Source organism: Arachis duranensis, chromosome 7 (assembly GCF_000817695.3).
Source record: "Arachis duranensis cultivar V14167 chromosome 7, aradu.V14167.gnm2.J7QH, whole genome shotgun sequence".
NCBI lineage: Eukaryota > Viridiplantae > Streptophyta > Magnoliopsida > Fabales > Fabaceae > Arachis > Arachis duranensis.
Genome location: NC_029778.3, coordinates 72504194 through 72525144, shown reverse-complemented (window position 1 = coordinate 72525144; position 20951 = coordinate 72504194). Strand labels below are relative to the sequence as shown.

The window sequence follows — 20951 nt, the reverse complement described above, 5'->3', positions numbered from 1 at the left end:
CCTGGGAGAAAGCAGTGGCTAGCCACCATGTGCTCCAGGTCGAGACTTGAAGCTCTTTTGACCCTATGTCGTCAGGGTGGCCGGGCACTGTGAAATTCCCGGACGAGCTCACCCCCAAAAATATTCACCAGTGATGGTGATGGATAAATATTCACCAGTGATGGTGATGGACAAATATTCACCAGTAATGGTGATGGATAAAGATTCACCAGTGAGGGTGATGGATATGGATCATGATTATGATCAAGTTATAATGAGCATGACTCAAGTTGGGGAGACACGACAGAGGGACAGTCCAATGGTTAACTGCCAGGACTTGTCGCGTTGGCTCTATAACCGACAGATGATATCATCAGCCACTAGGGACAGGCATTCATCATATGCATACTATATGAATTGTTTGAGATTGCCTATTTGACTGCATATTACTTGCTAATAGTCTAAATGCCTTATTTGTTCCTATTTGTATATTTCTTGTTTGATATACCTAATTGTATATTTCTTGCTTGATATAACTGTGTTTGCTACATTATACTCCTGTTGGTGGTTGGGAGGTCTGAAGGAATTGGAAAGGGAAGTATTAGTTAGACTGAAGAATCTTTAGTCAGATGCCCTTTATGGTTTTGCCTGTTTATAAGCTTTGATATTATCTGAAGGAAGTTCTAGGATTGTCTTTGGCTTTCCTCCATTATTATGTATTATATATGTGGAAGCTGTTACCATGCTGGGGACCTCTGGTTCTCACCCATGCGGATTTTGTGGTTTTCATATGCAGGACGTGAGGCTTCTCGCTGAAGCATGCTGGAGACTTCTGGATTAGCGAAGATCCTTTGTTCTCGGAACTCTGTTTTGATTTTATAATTTCTATATGTTTTGCTTAGATACTTTTATCTCCATTAAATAATACAACTGTGATGACTCCTCTTATGGGAGATTTTGGAGAATATGTTTTATGTATTTGTGTCCCTTTGGGTTTCCTTTGGGGTTTTCCTTGTTTTTTTTATCATATGTATATATTGCTATGCTCGGACCGGTTATCTTCGCAGCCGGATTTTGAGTCTTGATATTCTTGTTTTTGACCCTCCTTTGTATATATATAATCACGCGTTGGTTATCCTTGTTCGTTACGTTATCGATCGGAGTGTTGCGCTTTCGAGTTGCGATTTTTGTTTACCCCCTCTTTTTTTTACAAGGGCTCCTAGTTATAATCAATCATTCATACTACTATACGTACTAAATTTTTATTTTAGAGGTCGTAATACCTTGCCATCTCTGAATTATGACTTAAGCATAAGACTCTGTATGGTAGGGTGTTACAATAGCCGAGCGCAACAAGACTCAAAGGATCGTCTCAAGGAAACAGTGGATCAATTTCATTCAACCCTTCATCAACTGGAGCAAGCGATAAATCAATTAGCTTCCCAACGTTCGGGCACTCAAGGAACTCCCACGGCTTCATGTGGAGAATCTACTGAAGAACGCAGCATGAATGAGAAGCTAGAAACTCCGTTGGATAGTGAGTAGCATGACTTTGTATTGGAACAATTGGAGAAAACCAAAATTGTCAAAGAAGAGGAAGTGGTTGAAGACTTAGGAGATGCGGAACCTCCATGGAAAACTCAAGTCATAGAGCCTCCTTCCAAGACATTTGAATTTGATGTTCAGGAGGGTGTACAACCTCCAAGGCAATCATGGTTGAAGACTTTGAAGGAGATGATCAAGAGATATATTCAATCATTGATGAATTCTTATCTACATTTGAATCCTCTCTCATTGGACTAGACATGGAGATTAAAGAAGAAGAAGCACAACCTCCTATGCCCTTGGTGAACAATGAAGAAGAGATCAAATTGAAAGAAAGCTCCCAAGAGGAAGAGGTTGATATTGAAGAAGCTTGCAAAGAAGTGGAAGTTGTCAAGGAAGAGCACAAGGGAGTGGAGCTTGCAAGATTATCAGAAGCACCCCCCCAAAGCCATTACCATCCAATACAACATTCAAGTGGGTGAAATTTCTATCCTTAACCTTTACTTTCCCACTTGAATATGGGCTACTAGAGACGGATGGTCAACTTAAAGCTCTTTGTGGCTTCAAGAGTAAAAGGAAAATGGTTAGTGGTAGGAGTTGTCATGCAAGGTTCAGTATGGTTGTATGCTCCAAGTTAAGATGCAAAGGTTGGTGTAGAACACGATTGAATGGGTCTAGGATGTTGTTTGGCCGCTTCAGTGAAAATTCAGACTGCTTGCCACCCGGATGGAACACTGATGATCAACATGAAGTGGGTGTAGAATCGAGATTTGGGATCCAGGAATATATGATGATCAGTTTTGGGAGCTCAAAGCTTGTGAAGAACTCCATTAAAGCTTGAGAAATTTACTTAGAATAGATAGAGCTTCATGGAAGTCCAAGCATTGGTGAAAATTTCAAGATGAGTTCAAGCACAAGCCACCATGACAAGGAGCTCACCAAATATCCAACTTAAGGACTTTAACTAAAACTGCTAGGTGGGAGACAACCCACCATGGTATAATCGTTCCTTTTATTCCTAGTTTATTTTATTTTAATTTTATTAGTGTCATTCATAATGTTTGCATTAGCATCTGCATACTGCATTATGCATTTTGCATAATCAAATAAAAAAAAGGGAGCAAACCACGCGTGCGCACAGGCCACGCATGGGCGTCGATTGCAGTTTCGCTCCCCCATCCAACGAACAGAAAGTTGTGATGGAATCGTGTGGCTGGTTTGATCTGCGCACAATTTGACCCACATGAACGCGTCTATGACGCGAGCGTATCAATTTGCCACAAGGGAAAGCCACGCGTACGCGTCAAGCACGTGCACGCGTGGATAGGGAAATCGGCGTAAATAGCGTGTTAGACAGAAAGTTGTGCTGCTCCTACGCTGGAACTGTGCTAGAGGCACAAGGTCATCCATGCGTACGCATCCCTGACGCGTGCGCGTCCTTTTGCCTTCAAGACCACCCACGCGTACGCATCGCATGGCGAATACAGTTCTCACGCGCACGCGTGCCTTGCGCGCGCGTGTCACGTCCCGTTTTTCATTCCCTCCCTTTTTCCTTCTTCCCTCCTCTTTTCTTACCTTCTTCTTCTTCATTTATTCCCCTTCTCATCCCTATTCTTTTCCATTCTATTTTACTTAATTGCATACTTTCATTCATTGCATTTCAATTGTGTGCATGTTTTTATTTTTCCATTGGTGTTATATTTTCTTATTCAACTGTTGCATCTTTTCTTGCATTATTTCGATGCTTCATGAATTGTTTTATTCTGATTGGGTATTATTATTCATAAGTCAATGCTAATTTTTATAATACTGGTATTCCTTTTGCATTGATATGCACTTATACTATCTTGCATTACCCACACTCTCTCCCCTTGTTGCAATTTTTGCACTGGTATGCCATGTGCTTCTATTATTTTCTCACTTGCATGTTATAGCTACCACGTAATTGAGACCCCCATTATTTGGCATTAACCCACCCATACTTTATTTATTTTCTTCTCTTTATTTCTGGGTTACTTTTCTTCTTTTTCCTCTTCTTTCAGGATGGCCACCGAGGAAGGAAAACGGAAAACCTTTACATGGGCAACAAACAAGTTCCATCTGCACAATCTTTGGAGAAAAGCATCAGTTTAGTAACCCGTCCACTTGCACATCCCAACATGCACCGAGGACGGTGCAATCTTTAAGTGTGGGGAGGTCGATACCGATCTCCATGGGTTAGTTATTTTCTTTCCAACACAAATGTCTTATTTTCTTTATTAGTTCATTATTGCATTTACATGTTTGATTGCATATTTTCTTGATTTTTTGCATATTTTACCACTACTTGGTCAAAGTAATGAATTTCTTTTCAAGACTTTATAGTATTTCACTAATTTAAATTAAAATTTTTGTGTTACTTGTTTGAAAAAAGTTTAATTTGGAACATGGTTTTAGAGCCCGAACACACAAAACCAGTGAGATTTTAAGCCTACTTGATTGGTTGCATCTTATCAACCAATATTTTTTTTGTGTGTTTTTCTCTCTAAAATTGTGATCTTTTTCTTGCTTGATTCTATATTTCTATTGTTTAATGTATGCATATACTTATATGATTGAGGCCTTGTTTCACTCAGCTTACATACACATATGGCCTTACCCTTTTATTATCCTTTGTAAACCAATTTGAGCCTATTTTATCCCATTTGTTCCTTATTTTACCACATCACTAACTCTAAGCGGAAAACAATAATATGTCCCTAATTTGAATCATTGGTTAGCTTAGACTAGTGAGAGTGCTCATGAATTAAGTGTGGGAAAAGTGGGTTTGAAAATGTTTGGTTTGGAAATTGAGTATGTTAGACTTTCTGTGAAAATGTGAAAAATATTGAAAACATATTTATTTATTCAATACCTTAATCATATACATTGGGAAAAACAAAAGAAAAGAAAAAAATAATACAAGAAAATAAAAGAAAAAAAAGAAAAGAAAAAAATAATACAAGAAAATCAAGGAAAAAGAAAAGAAAAAGAGCAAATAAATAAAAAGGGGACAAAATGCCCCAAGTTAAAGTAATAATATCAATGCATATGAGTTGTACTTAAATTTGGGATGCATGAATATGTGGTAAACATAGTTAATGGGTAGTTAGATCTTGCATTGTAATTACATGGATTGTCTTAAGTTAGGTGGAAAGTTTAGGTTAATTAAGGATTCAGATTTTAGTCCACTTGACCAAATACAATCCTACCTTGACCCTAACCCCATTACAACCCTTAAAAGACCTCTTGATATGTGTATCTGTGCATTAAATTTTTGTTGATTGTTAGATAAAAAAAAGTCTTAGAAAGCAAGGTTAGTAGAGAATTGAGAGAATCGAACCTTAAACACTTGAGGGATTAGAGTGTATACACTTCCAATGAGGGTTCGATGCTCGATTCTTTGTTCCCGACTTTCATGAGCTACTTTCTTCTTGCAAGTTATTTGTACTTCATTTTATGATTTGAATTAGTGAAATCCAGTTCATGTCTGTTCTTGGAAGATTTATTTACCTTAACCAAGTAGGTAAAATCATTTTTGCATGTAGTTGCATTCATATAAATAGGTTACATTTCATACATCCTACCATTCCTCTTAACTCTTATAGTTTCTCTTAAGCTTAGCATGAGAACATGCTAATGTTTAAGTGTGGGGAGATTGATAAATCGCTCTTTTACAGTTTATATTATGCTCAATTGAGTGGTTTCTATCAAGTCTTTGCTCACTTATTCATATAAATTGCATGGTTTTACAATTCCTTCCTTACTCCTTAATATATGTGAAAATATATTTCCTAGACCATAAAATTATTAATTTTAATTATCCTTTATTACCATTCGATGCCGTGATCCGTGTGTTGAGTATTTTCAGGCTTTATAAGGTAGGAATGACTTAGAGAACAGGAAGGAAACATGCAAAAGTGGAAGGAACATGCAAAAATAAAGTTTTGAAGGAAATGGCAGTGACGTACACGCATGGACGACGCGAACGCATGCCTAGCGCAAAGCACAAGCGACGCGTACGCGTGACTGACGCGTACGCGTGACAAGAAAAACTTCCAAATGACGCGCACACGTGACCCACGCGCACGCGTGACGGACGCCACGTGCAGAAAATTGCAGAAAACGTCACCAGTGATTTCTGGACTCCTTTTCGGCCCAAATCCAAGCCCAGAAAACACAGATTAGAGGCTATAAAGTGGGGAAATACATCCATTCAAAAGACAACATGGAATACAACTTTCAAATTCACAATTTTCAGGTTTTAGATGTAGTTTCTAGAGAGAGAGGAGCCTCTCTCTTAGGATTTAGGATTAGGATTCCTCTTAAAGGTTAGGTTTACTTCTTCTCAATTCCAGGTTCAATGTTCCTTTAATTTGATTTCGCTTCTAATTTAATTTGTTTCTTCTCAATTTTATTAATTATTTAATTGCTTTCAATTTTATTTCCATTATCATGTCTCTTTTCTATTCCAAACTCCCAACAACAAAGATGGTATGCGTAATTACAGAGTAGACTCTCAACTTGAGTTGAAAAGCTCAAGTGATTAGTTAAATTGGAAGTTGTTGGCTAATTCTGTATTTACTAACGCTAGACCTTCCCAAAGGAGAGGACTAGGATTTGCGAATAAGAGTTAGCTCAATCACTTGACTTTCCTTTATTTAGTAAGGGTTAACTAAGTGAAAATAATAACCTTTTGATACTACACTTGAGAAAATTCGAACAAGGACAGAACTTCCAATTAATCATACCCCCAGTTAAATTTATTACTTTAATTTATAATTATTTTTGTGCCCATTTCCCAAACTCCAAATTTCCCACAAAACTCATAACCAATAATAAATACACCTCCCTGCAATTCCTTGAGAGACGATCCGAGGTTTAAATACTTCGGTTATTACTTTTTAGGGGTTTTGTTACTTGTGACAACCAAAATTTTTGTACGAAAGGATTTTTTGCTGGTTTAGAAACTATACTTACAACGTGATTATTTTTATGAAATTCTTTACTAGCAAAAGTCAGTTCGTAAAAATTTGTAAGAATTTGTAAAAAATTTGTAAAAATTTGAATTTTGTTAATTTAGAAATGATTGAATTTAAATACTTAAAATTATATATTAAATTTTCAAATAATTTTTTTAAAAAAATTTGAACAAGAGAGCTCAATACAAAAAGTGGAGCAAGAACAACAAGAAGCAAACAGAAAAGTAAAAAAAGTACAACAAAAAAAGCAAAAGAAAAAAATTGCAAAGTAGTTCATCAACCATTTTTTGTGTTCATTCTTCCTATACTGTACTCCTAAGTTTATATTCCTAATTTTGTACTCATAAAAACATCTCTAGCCACTCCAAGCTTACTAAAACTCTGTCAATTCGTCTGCAAGATCGATCTCTGAACCATGTAAATTTTTGATCGCTAAGCGAAAGTTCACCAGTTGCATATCTTTTTGTATCCGATTCTTAGAATTGTCCGCAATCGCTGTTAATCTGGCAACATCTTTTCTCCCCTCCACCTGCACAATCTCATTAAATTCTCTTATGGAGACTGACATAACCTTGCATTATAATTCAATTCCTCCCACACAGTAAGTTTCTCTTCTCTTGTATGAGCCCCCGTACACCAAAGAAAACACAATTCAAATTATTTTTAATAGGACCCTTCAACACACAACCAACGCTCCCCTTTATGACAGCGACTCATTTTAAACATTATTTCATCCCAAAATAATAGCAAACAACATGAAGCACCTTCCGACCTAATGTATTTTCATCCCGCAGCATTACCATCACTCATTCAAATTCTTATTACATCAAACTTCGTCGCTACCTGCCTCTTAGTCTCAAACAAATCTAACATATTCAATTTAAATTTAAATTTATCGTTAGATTTATTGTCGGTAAATCTACCGATAGTTATTAATAAATAATATATTACTATCGACTTTACCGAAAATAAATTCGACAATAATAAACTTTAGAATTTTACTAATTAAAAGTTTATATTTGTCACTAAATTTACAGGTAATTAGCCATGAATAAAAAATTCACTAATAAATAATTATCAACAAGATTTATACTGTTAAATTTATTTTGTCAAAAATTCGATAGCATTTAACAATTTTTTTTATGGCGTTTTTAATGTAAATAATCTAAGGATTAAAATATTCAAAAATTCCAATAGGTTGATTCACCCTCCATTATTTTAAAGTGATATTCGTATCATCTACTAATCTAAATATTAATTAATAATTAAACCCCCAAAAATGGAATAAAAATTTTCTAGTGGCAACATGTGCATCAAAATGTGAGTTGGATGGTCACAAACATAGGTATCAAAGATATGAATTTAAATTGGGTCCACTTGGTTTCATGCGTTAATCATTATTCATTAATGGCATATTTCCTTTTTTTTTTTTTGGTTATAGACGGCATATCTTTTCATTACACTTATATAAATAACAATAATGTATAAATAAAAGTTGGGCATAATCTTAGAAAGCCCCACAATCCAGATTTTCAGTACCTTCAATTCCAAAATATGAGATGATAAGGTGATTTTTCAACCTCCTTTCTAAAGACTTGACATTGTCAAATACAAGTGGCCCCAATTTATTCCCAAATTGTGCCTTATCTAAAATTAAAGAATACATAACTTAGGTAATAATACTAACTATTTTATAAGGAGTAGTTATAATAATTTAAAATTAAATAATAATTAAGCAAACTAACTAAGAAATGAATGCTTATAATCATAACTTTAAAATTAATTGTTTAGGAAAAATAACAGAAGATCGGCCTAAAATTACTTTATTTATATTTTTTAATTATTGTTAGAATAATTAAATAATATTAAATATATAACACTACAAGAAATACCGTTAAAATCGATAATCAAATCAACGGTTTAAACTTTTAAATGTTACATTTATAAAACTATAAACTATCGACGGCCATATAATTGTTTATATTGTTTCTTTTTATTAGTCTAAATTTTTTAGAGGATTGATTTTTGAATATAGTATCAGAGTTCTGTGTTTAAAAGATTCAGAATTCAATATTGTTGAATGAAAAATATAACAGGAGATAAATAAAAAAAGACATATAAAAATTAAAAGTAATATGAAATGTTTTTATTAAAAAATTCATTCTCCCACCTTCATACATGCAGGGAACCCAAAAAGGTCACATTATTCCTTTCTATCTTCCTATAAAATAAAATAAAATTAAAAAATTGGTAGCTAGTTATCATTTAGGAATGTGGAACAATGGTACTATTTATAAGTGAAATTATTTATGCGGTTGTGTCTCTAGCTATGCTTTTCTAACACAAACACACTGCAAACAAGTCAGCCTCTTATCATATTAAACTATTCCCTTCTTTATTGAATTGCAACTTCAAGTTTCAGCCACTGAAAGCTTTGTCTTTTCATGTTTTCCATTGTCCCAATTAACCTAATTTAAGTTGAAGATTTGGGTCAGATTCCATGATTCACACAATCTTGCTTACGTGAAGCCGCACTTATTGCTCTGCTATACGCCTATACCACACGATCGACTACACGATTATACATACATCTGTATGTGTACATATTTATGTTAACAAGTATGGATATTTGTAAACATAAAATTTAGATGTTTATAATCACATAAATAATAAATAAATTTGTTGTAAACATTAAAAAACATAAGGTATCTAATTATAAATCACGTCAAAATTCAGAAGTAATAAAGTAGATATTGACTTAATAATATATGAGAATTTATTAGACTATGTTTTGATTTGATTGTGTTTATAAACACAAAATATATACACGCAACTGAATATAATATTTATTTTAAATTTTAAATTTAAATAATTATAAACTTTTAATTTTAAATTATAAATCTTAAATTCTTTAAAAAATATAAAAATGGTTAGAATTAAAATAACTAAAAAGTTGATTATCTCTACTTTTTCTAAAATTAAAAAGAGACATAACTAGCTAGTAAGATTGAAATATATAATTTTGATATAAATTTAAAAAAAAATTTAAAATTTTTACGGTATTTCTTAATCCAATAGGTTAAAAATTATGACTAACTAATAAGTTGTGGAATTCGAATTTTCACTAGAACAATGTTATATGGTTAGCAAATATTTCCATTTTTAGTCAGTATTTAGCGAGTAATAATTTGCACTCATATTTACAGACATTTTACACACAAGAAATATATAATTTATACCTATATTTATTAAAATTTTGTACACATGAATCAATAAATTTACACTCATAAATCAATACAATTTACACCTATATTCTTTTAAAATTTACATACATGAGTTAGTAAAATGATAATTTAGTGTTTGTTCTAACTAAATAATGATAAAAATATTAAAAATTGCTTAAATAAATTAATGAATCAATTACTACAACAGTTTAAGTTGGTTAATAAATTTTATTTTTTCATATCCTCTCTCTGACTCTCTCTCTCTCTATATATATATATTGTTTGAAACATATCGTTACCGTATAAAAATAATTTTGATTGACATAGAATATGGACGTAGTATTGTATTATTTATATTATATTCTTTATTCATTAATGTGGAGCTTTCCCTCTATATGCCACATACATACATTGCATTAATATATTTAGCATGCATGAATCCTGATCAAATCCATATAATTATTTAATTAATATAGGTCCCTTTAACTTGTGGACATCAGCACATGGCTGTCTAGGTCATGATGGTTGTTTCATAAATTAGTTGAAGTGATATGACGCCTCATGTGTTCCTATATAAACCCCTCAAACTTTCATTCATAATACAAACACACACAATTCATTGAAGCTTGTTTAGTTTCTTCTTTCTCTTCTATTGGCAAAGAAAACAAAGATGGCTTCTCATCAAGTTTGTGAAACTTTGGGCTTCATCAACGGTGACGATCAGGTCATGGAAATCAACGGTGCTCTTCTCATCTCACTGATGGATGAATCATCATTTGATGATGATCATGATGCTGCTGAAAGTGATGATGATCATGATGATAGGTTAAACAGCTTGATCAGATCATTTGAGGCTGAAATAATAACAAGTGGAAGCAATAATACTAAGAACATGGAATTAGGTCATGGTGATTATTCAGAATCATCATGGACCAAGATGGGACACGTGGACGGCCAGGATTACTTGGCCTCATCAAACGATGAATTTGGGGTGGAATGGGTGGATATGGATTTCGTGCCATCCTCACCGTGTGATCATCATGACAATAGCTGCTGGTGTATTGATGATCCTTATGATGGAGTAGTTGTTGAGAATAATAGCTTGAAGGATTATGAAGGGTATGTAATGGAAGAACAAAATGATAGCAATTCATTATTTTGGCAAACAGTTATCATAACATAGTGAGATGAGATTGATTATGCACTGATGATGTTATGTAATTTGGAATTCTCAAATTAATGAAAATAGTGCAGTACTCGTGCCATAATATAAGCACAAAAATTTTATATTAAGGTGTGGTTTCTTATTTTTCAATATACTTTCGTAGGTAAATTACACTGCTAATATGTTCTAAAGTTTAGTGGAATTATCTATATATCATAGTAATTAACCATCAGTATTCGGTAACAATAATAGAGAGTATGTAGGAGAAATTATTCTATTAATTGGATTAGTCAATAGAATGTTGTAGGTATACAATGGAACTTGAAATTCTAATATTTGCTTAAACAAATAGGTGAATTAATCACTCAATCCATTTAAATTAATTATAATCCAATGATAGTTATTGTTCGAACAATTTGTTAATTTGATTAAATATTCAAATGACTTACTCTCAAAAAATTTATTGTACTAATTGGTTAATAACACAATAATTGGCACGTTTAAAATGTTAGTTCTGATAAAAAATTAAACATCAGATGATCCAATAAATATAAACATTAGAAGAGATGGGTTAAAGATTTAACGCTTGAAATTTACCCTAACTAAAAAATTTAGGAGAGTGATAGAGAAGCTGGTGATCCCAACTCAATATAGTTTTGTGCATAGACGTCATAATTCTGATAATATTATTATTGTTCAAGAGATTTTTTACTCAATAAAAAATAAGAAAGGAGTAAAGGAATGGATGGATATTAAGATCACTATAATAATATAGATTATCTTTTAGGATTATATGTATTAAAAAAAATTAAAATTAGTCAAAATAACAAATTTTGACACTATTTTAACTATAGAAATATGTGCATAAAAATTTTGTCAAAAATAGTATTTAGTATTTTTAACATATAAGTAATTATAAAAAAAAGGTTAAATCTTATTTTGATAAATATTGGCTGTCAAAAATAATTTGTTAGAAAAATATGAGAATATATTTTTTGTGACACTTATTTACCGTCAAAAATACTATTTATTTTGACGCTTATTGACCATAAAAAATTCTCAGTAAAAATTTTCAACAAAGAATGAGATGAGATCTTGAAACTGAAGAATCAACTGAGATTTTGAAGATAAAAAATGAGTAGTATAATCCCAAATTGAGAGTAGTATGATGCCAAAATTGACAGAGCTCAACGAAAAAGAGGAATAATAGAGTAAGTTGAAAATAAATGAGTGTCAAAATTGAGGATAAATTTTCTACAGTCAAATTATTCATCAAGAAAACATAGAGAATTCGACATTTATAATATTTGTCAAAAATATATATTAATTTTTACACTTAACTATCGTGTTAAAAAAAGAGTGTTAAAATAACTCTCTTTTCTTGTAGTGGATTGATCTACAAAAGCATAGGCTCAAGCAGAGCTTCATCAGATATATTCTTTTTGATATAGGGGTTCTTACTAACTTTGTTGAACTGATTGCTAGTTGTATTTTCATATACTAAAATGAGGGTATTATTGAATGGTGAACTCTTGGATGAATTTTTTTCTTCTAGAGGAAATCGGAAATATGACCCCATATTTTCTTATATATCTTTGTTTTGTGCATTAAACTAGTGTCTCAGCTCATTTCTCGACTACTATTGACCACGATTTCTAGAGACTCATATCCATCTCAATCAAGAGACCCCTACTCTATCACATTCTTGCTTTGCGAATAACTTGATTCTCTTTGATGAAGCTACTATGGAATAGCTAACATTATTAGCAAAATTTTAGATGCTTTTTATTAGAGTTTAGGGTCAGAAAGTGGATAATAAAAAAACTTTCATCTTCTTCTTTAAGAATGTGAAAAACCATGTTATGAGTGAGATTAATAATTCACTGAACTTTGCAAGGACGGATGATTTTGAAAAATATCTTGGTGTTCCTCTTCTCTGCTCCAAGGTTAACAAAGAACATTGGGATCATTAATAAGATGAATCATGGGTTGAATAGTTTGAAAGCATCCTCTCTATCCTTGCATGGGAGAGCCACTATGGTAAAATATATTCTGGCAACTCTTCTCTCTTATAGTATGCAAATTGTCATTGTTTCCATTTCTACTCGTAATATGCTTGATCACAAATATAGGAACTTCTTGTAGGTAGAAGTTGAGCAGTTCAAAAAAATTTCATCTTTTAAATTGGAAAGAAATTAGCATGCCAAGAAGCTCGAGAGGGCTTGGCATAAGGCACGAGAGGGATGTCAACTACACTTTTATGATGAAGATTGGATTGGGTTTAGTTGAGAAGAAAGACTCTCTGTGGGTTTGTGTCCTTCGATATAAGTATAAGTATGGGAATGATATCCTACCAGAGGTTGATAAGAAGAAGTGACGCTCCAGCCATTGGATCAAAAAGGCGTTTGCTCCACCTGAGAGGAAGTTAAGAGTAACTATGTTTGGCAGATCGAGAATGGAAGCCTTATTAACTTCTAGAACCACAATTGGGTGCCGAATCTTGGAGCTCTGTCTAACCACTCCACATAGACAAATACATCCCCTGACCTATATACTTCCTTGATGGATTTTCTTCTGGTTTCAGGAGCATGGGATGAGAATGAACTCAAAAAGTGACTGTTGGATGGCATTGTTAGGAAAATTGCTACACTTTTCCTCTCTTCTTATGGAAGGGAACCAATTGGATTGCTTGGGCATGTTCCTCTGATGGAGCCTTCAATCAAGTCTGCTTACCAAATCATTCATGGCGTCTTGCCACTGCTGACTACAAAGTAATGATCCAAAGCAAAAGAGTACGTTAAATTTGAATCCAAAGGCTTCCCCCAGTTAAGCGCCTGTGGCATTGACGAATAGATTCTTGCGTGGTCTAGAATTTTACAAATAAGCTCTCGTTGAAAGTATGCTTCTAAACCAACAAAAATTCTTTCGTACGAAAAACTTGTTTGTCACTAAAGTAAACCCAGTAAAATTTATAACCGAAATATTTAAACCTCGGGTCATCTCTCAAGGAATTGCAGGGAGGTATGATTTATTATTGGTTATGGAAAAGTATCCTTTGGGCTTTTTGAAAGGTTTGAACAAGGAATTTAGATGGCAAGAAAATAAATTAAGAACTAGAAACACTTTTGGCAAGGTATGAGAATTGGAAATCCCATCCTAGTTATCCTTATCAGTTGTGATGAGAATTGTTTATTGCTCCCACTTAGTTAACCCTTACTAAATAAAGGAAAGTTAAGTGGACTAATCAATTTGATTCCTCAAATCCTAGTCAACTCCTATGGAAAGACTAGCGTTAGAGGAATCCAAATCAATCAGTAAATTCCAATTTTCAATCAACACCGAGTTTGATAACTCAAGTGTCACCACTTACTCAACCAAAGCCAAAGGGGGAAAAATCCAAATTATTTATATCATAAATAAAAGAAAGCAATCATAAATCTGAAATACCTCAAATTATATTAAATATAAAATCAAATCTAACATGACAATTCATAAATCAAAGTAATAGAATAAATAAAAATGGAAGAAAAACCAAAGTAAAGGAACATTGAACCTGGAATGAAGAAGAAGTAAACCTAACCTAAGAGAAATTCTAAATCCTAAAAACTAAGAGAGAGGAGAGAGCCTCTCTCTCTAGAAAACTACATCTAAAACTAAAATTGTGTGAATGATAAGTGTATGATGAATGAATGGATTCTCCCACTCTATAGCCTCTAATCTATATTTTTTGGCAAAAAACTGGGTCAAAAACAGTCCAGAAATCACTGGGGGCGATTTCTGATACGTACAGGTCGCGGCTTTGTCACGCGTACGCGTCACTTGTCTGCGGCACAATCCATGCGTACGCGTGCTTTACGCGTGCGCGTCACCCAACAGCCAGGAAAATATGAAAAATTATATATCGTTGTGAAGCTCCAGATGTTAGCTTTCCAACGCAACTAGAACCGCCTCATTTGGATCTTTGTAGCTCAAGTTATGATCGATTGAGTGCGAAGAGGTCAGGCTGGACAGCTCAGCAATTCCTTCAGTTTCTTGTATTCCTTCCACTTTTGCATGCTTTCTTTCCATCCTCTAAGTCATTCCTACCCTGTAATCTCTGAAAATACTTAACACACATATCAAGGCATCGAATGGTAATAAGAGAGGATTAAGATTAGCTAAATTAAGACTAAAGAAACATGTTTTCAATCATAGCACAAAATCAGGAAGGGAAAATGTAAAACATGCGAATTCTATGAATAAGTGTGAGAATAGTGGATGAAATCCACTTAATTAGGCACATCATGTACTACAAAATAGTGGTGCATTAAATCTCCCCACACTTAAACATTAGCATGTCCTCATGCTAAGCTCAAGAGAAACTATAAGAGTGAAGAGGAATGGTAGAAAGTATGAAATGCAACCTATCTATATGAATGCAACTACATGCAAAATGCTTTTACCTACTTAGTGAAAAATAGATAAACCTTTCAAGAAGAAATATGAATTGGATTTCACTAATTCAAATCATAAAAATAAAGTACAAATAGACTTGTAGAAGAAAATAGCTCATGAAAGCCGGGAACAAAGAATCGAGCATCGAACCCTCAATGAAAGTGTACACTCTAATCGCTCAGGTGTTTAAGGTTCGATTCTCTCAATTCTCTACTAACCTTGCTTTCTAAGACTTGCTCTTCTTCTACCAATCAACAAAATTTAATGCACAAATACACATATCGAGAGGTCTTTTAAGGGTTGTAATGGGGTTAAGGTCAAGGTAGGATTGTATTTGGTCAAGTAGACTAAAATCTGAATCCTTAATTAACCTAAACTTCCCACCTAACTTAAGACAATCCATGTAATCATAATATAAAATCTAACTACCCATTAACTATGTTTTCCACATATTCATGCATTCCAATTTTGAGTACAGTACATATGCATTGCTATCACAATATACTTTGGGGCATTTTGTCCCCTTTTTTTATTTATTTGCTCTTTTTCTTTTCTTTTTTTCTTTCTCTTTTTTTTCTATTTTTCTTTTCTTTTGTCTTTCTCAATGCATATGATTAAAGTATTGCATGCATAAACATGTGTTTAACATTCTTTTTCACATTTTCTCAAGAATATACAACACCCAATTCTCAAACCAAATATTGGCAAATCCAATTTTTCCACACTTAATTTGTGAGCACTGTCACTAGTCTAAGCTAACCAAGGATTCAAACTAAGGACATTATTATTTTTCGCTTAGAGTTAGTGATGAGCTAAAGTAAAGAACAAATGGGGTAAAATAGGCTCAAATTGGTTTGCAAAGGATAATGAAAGGGTAAGGCCATATGGGTATGTAAGCTTAGTGAAACAAAGGCCTTAATCATATAAGTGCATGCATACATCAAACAATGGAAATATAGAATCAAGCAAGACAAAGATCACAATTTTAGAGAGAACAACACACACAAGAATAAGATATTATGGTTAAATAATGTAACCATTTAATTAAACTCAAAATCTCACAAGGCTGTGTGTTCGAGCTCTAAACCATGTTCCAAAATACATTTCTTCCAACAAGTTTAGCAAAAATTTTAATTTAAATTAGTGAAATGCTATAAAATAGTTTCTTGAAAAAAGAAATTATTACTTCAACCAAGTAGTGGTAAAACATGCAATCAAACATGCAAATGCAACAATGAACTAACAAAGAAAATAAAAATTGGTGTTGAGAAGAAAGTGACTAACCCGCAAAGATCGGTATCGACCTCCCCACACTTAAATGCACCATCCTCGGTGCATGCTGAGATGTACAAGTGGACAGGTGGCTCCAACTGATGCTTTTTCTCCAAAGACTGTGTGACAGACTTGTCTATTGCTCCAGTTAGAAGTGTTTTCTTCTTGGTGGCCATCCTAAAAAAAGAGAAAAAGGAAGCGAGAAAAACCCACAAGCAAAGATATGAAAAGAAATAAAACAAATGTGGACTAGTGCCAAATAATAAGGTTCTCAACTACATGGTAGCTACAACATGTAAGTGAGAAATAAATAGAAGCACAGGGCATGTCAACTAAATAGCAAACAAGTCAAGCAGCACCCAAAATAATGCAAGAAATATGCAACAGTTGAGTAAGAAAAATTTAACACTAATGTGAAAACAAAAAATATAGAAAAGAAAGGGAGAAGAAACAAGGAAGTTAAAATGCCATTAATGCGAGTATGCAAACGTAACAAATAGAAGAAAAGAAAGGGAATAAGGTTGAGAGAGGAGGAGAAGAGAGTGGGAAAGGAGGAAAGAAGGAGAAAAGAGTAAAGAGAAAAGAAGAAAAAGAATGGAGAATAAAGAAGAAAGAAAAAGAAAGAAGGAAATTAGGATTTGGAAAGATAAAATAAGAAGAATAGGGCTGTGCAGGGTTCTGGGCGTGTTGCGCGCACGACGTGCACGCGTGCTCCACGCGTACGCGTGGGTCGCAAAAATTGGAAGGTGACGCGTGGGCATCGGTCACGCGTACGCGTGACCGTGTTTGTGTTACTCGCGCGAAGGCATCCTTACGCCCGCACAACTCTCTATTTGTCTTGGGGTGTGTGCCAAAATAGCATGTGACGCGTGCGCGTCATTGACGCGTACGGGTGAGTGGTCAGAATTTGAAAATGGTGCGCACGCGTTAGGGACGCGTACGCGTGGGTGAATTTGTGCCTTGGGCATAGTGCCCGCACCAAGCCAGCACAACTTTCGGCCTGACACCTCTTTACGCCGATTTTTCTAGGTCACGCGTTCGCGTCATCGACGCGTATGCGTGAAGTGCCAAATGTTCAAAATGACGTGCACGCGTAAGGGATGCGTGCGTGTGGTGATGCTTGTGCGATTGGCACACTTTTTGCATTGCTCCCACGTAACTCTCTGCCACTTTTTTTTATGCAATATGCATATGCAAATGCAGAATGCAGGTGAATATGCAGAAATTATGAATGAACACTAGTAAAAATAAAATAAAATAAGATTAAGAATAAAAAAGAACGATTATACCATGGTGGATTGTCTCCCACCTAGCACTTTTAGTTATAGTCCTTAAGTTGGACATTCAGTGAGCCCCTAGTTATGGTGGCTTGTGCTTGAACTCATCTTGAAACTTCCACCAATGCTTGGACTTCCAGTAAGCTCTATCAATACTAGGTAAATTCCTCAAGTCTTGATGGAGTTCTTCACAAGCTTTGAGCTCCCAAAAGTGATCCTCATATATTCCCAGATCCCAAATCTTGATTCTACACCCGTCTTCAAGTTGATCATCATGATTCCATCCGGGTGGTAAGTGATCCGACTTCTTACTAAGGCATCCAAACAACTTCCTAGACCCATTCATTCGAGCTCTACACCAACCCTTGCATTTAGATTTTGAGCTCCCAACCACAACAAACCTAGGATTGTGTCGCCAACCACTAACCATCTTCCTTTTACTCTTAAAGCCACAAAGAGCTCTAAGCTGATCATCTGTCTCAAGTAAACCATATTCAAGTGGAAAAGTAAAGGTCAAGGATAAGAATTTTACCCACTTGAATGTTGTATTGGATGGTAATGGATTTGGGGGAGAGGTCTCCAATAACCTTGGCAAGGTGATCTCTAGCTCCATTCCCTTGGGCTCTTCTTTGACAACTTCCACCTCTTTGCAAGCTTCTTCAATTTCAACCTCTCCCTCTTGGTAGCTTTCTTCCAATTCAATATCTTCTTCATTACTTACCAATGGCATGGGAGGTTGTGCTTCTTCCTCTTTAATCTCCATCTCTTGATCAACCTCTACAAAGTCTTCAACCATGATCTATCTCGGAGATTGTACACCTTCCTCAACATCAACATTAAACATCTTGGAAGGAGGCTTTATGACTGGACTGTCCCATGGAGGTTCAGCAACTCCTAACTCTGCAACATCTTCTTCCTCTCCAATAATTGCTGCTTTGTCCAGTTGTTTTAGTATAAAACCATACTCCTCCTTGATGATTTCCTTTCCATGACAACTCCCTTCAACTACTCCTTCATCTGCAAGGGTTTCTCCTACCTCCCAGTTTGGGCCTCCTCTTGCTCTAAGACAAAATTAGACTCCTCCTTGATGTCTTCCTTCACTAATTCTTCAACCACTCCTTCGACTTCAAGGGTCTCCACTACCTTCACCTGTAGGGCCTCCTATAGCTTCTTATAAAGTATGAATTTGCGAAGACGATCCATTCTCTCTTGTTCCATGTCAATAGCATAACTGGGATCATCTTGCTTTTAGATTGATGGATGTGGGTGCTCTTCCATGGAAGATGGTGATGGGATGGGAAGATCATTATGTGGTTGAAAAGGAAGCGCACTAAAGTTTGAGGGTTGAATATTGGAGGTAGAGGGTTGGTTCATGCGGGATATAAGATTTTGGAGTGTAGAGGTGAGACCAATGATATTAGAGATGAGTGTGTTGTTATCCAATGGAGGTTGGGGTGGATAGGAAGATTCATTTGTTGGGAGAAAGGGCTCATAATACGGAGGTGGTTCTTCTTGATAAGGATATGGAGATGGTGAATATTGAGGTGGTGGTTCTGGGTGTGGTTCATGTAGCGATTGGTGTGGTGGATGTGGGTCAAGGTCATATGGGGGTGTTTGGTGGTAAGGGATTTGTGAGTTTGGTAGTTCAAAGGTATGTTGTGGAGGTGGTTCATAAGCATAGGGTGGGGCTTGTTGGTAACTACAAGGGGGTCCACCATATCTATCATCTTGGTATGCACCTCGGAATGGCTCTTGACCATAGTAATTTGGTAGAGGTGGGTTGTCACGAAAGGGTCCACCATAACTATTGTCCTGGTATGCATCACAGAATGGTCGTTGGTGATAGCTGACAAACCCCATTTGTAGGGTTTATCTAGTATTGATTTTAGGGGATTTTATAACCTTTTACCCACATTTATCCATTGAAATAGCATGGTTTTATAACTTCTCCCTTAATTGTGCTTAAGAGTGAAAACATGCTTTTTAGGACTTAAAATAGCTAAATCTAATTCTCCTTGATTCCATTAGATGCCTTGATATGTTTGTTAAGTGATTTCAGATTTAGGAGGAAAAGATTGGATCAAGGGAATGAAGAAAAAGCATGTAAAGTTGGAGAACTCATGAAGAAATGATGGAACAAAAAAGCTGTCAAGCCTGACCTCTTCGCACTTAAATGACCATAACTTGAGCTACAGAGGTCCAAATGATGCGGTTCCAGTTGGGTTAGAAAGCTAACATCCGAGGCTTCGAAACGATATAAGATTTGCCATAGTTGCTACACGTATGGTGGCGCGCACGCGCAAAGTACGCGCACACGCCGTTGGTGCACGTGATCACCTCATGCAAACTCGTGGCTAGCGAATTTACAAGCCTTGTGGGCCCAATCCAACTCATTTCTAATGCTATTTAAGCCAAGGATTGAAGGGAGATGAGGAAGCTTTTAATCATTAGTCATAGTTTAGTTTTAGAAGTAGTTAGAGTTAGAGAGATAAGCTCTCTCTTCTCTCTAGTAGATTTTGTTCCTCTTGGCCTAGGTAGAGTAATTAGTGACACTTGAGTTATCTAATTCCTTTGTTGATTGATAATTGGAGAGATTGCTAATTGGTTTGGAGTGCACTAAAGCTAGTCTTTCCTTGGGAGTTGGCTAGGACTTGTGGCTCAAGTCAATTCATCCACTTGACTTTCCTTTCTTTAGTAAGGGTTAAGTAAGTGGTAGCAATGAACAATACTCATCACAATTGAGAAGGATAACTAGGATAGAACTTCTAGTTCTCATATCTTGCCAAGAGCTTTGTTAGTTGTTAGTTTATGTTCTTTGCCATTTATATTTCTTGTCCAAAATCTTAAAAACCCCAAATATGATTCACAACCAATAACAAGACACTTCATTACAATTCCTAGGGAGAACGACCCGAGGTCCAATACTTCGGTTATTAATTTTAGGGGTTTATTACTTGTGACAAACAATCTTTTGTATGAAAGGATTTTTGATTGGTTTAGAAACTATACTTGCAACGAGAATTCATTTGTGAAATTCTAAATCGTGAAAAATCCG

At 35.0% G+C, this 20951-nt stretch overlaps 1 protein-coding gene across 1 annotated transcript; it reads left to right on the top strand.

Moving 5' to 3' along the window:
* Nucleotides 1-10339: 10339 nt before the first annotated feature.
* Nucleotides 10340-11041, top strand: LOC107459957 (uncharacterized). Its single transcript, XM_016078278.2, has one exon. The coding sequence runs from the start codon at nucleotides 10419-10421 to the stop codon at nucleotides 10929-10931; it is 513 nt and encodes a 170-aa protein (XP_015933764.1). The 5' UTR covers nucleotides 10340-10418; the 3' UTR covers nucleotides 10932-11041.
* Nucleotides 11042-20951: the final 9910 nt, after the last annotated feature.

Coding starts and splice junctions, on each gene's coding strand:
- LOC107459957 (XM_016078278.2), top strand. CDS start 10,419: ATGGCTTCTCATCAAGTTTGTGAAACTTTGGGCTTCATCAACGGTGAC.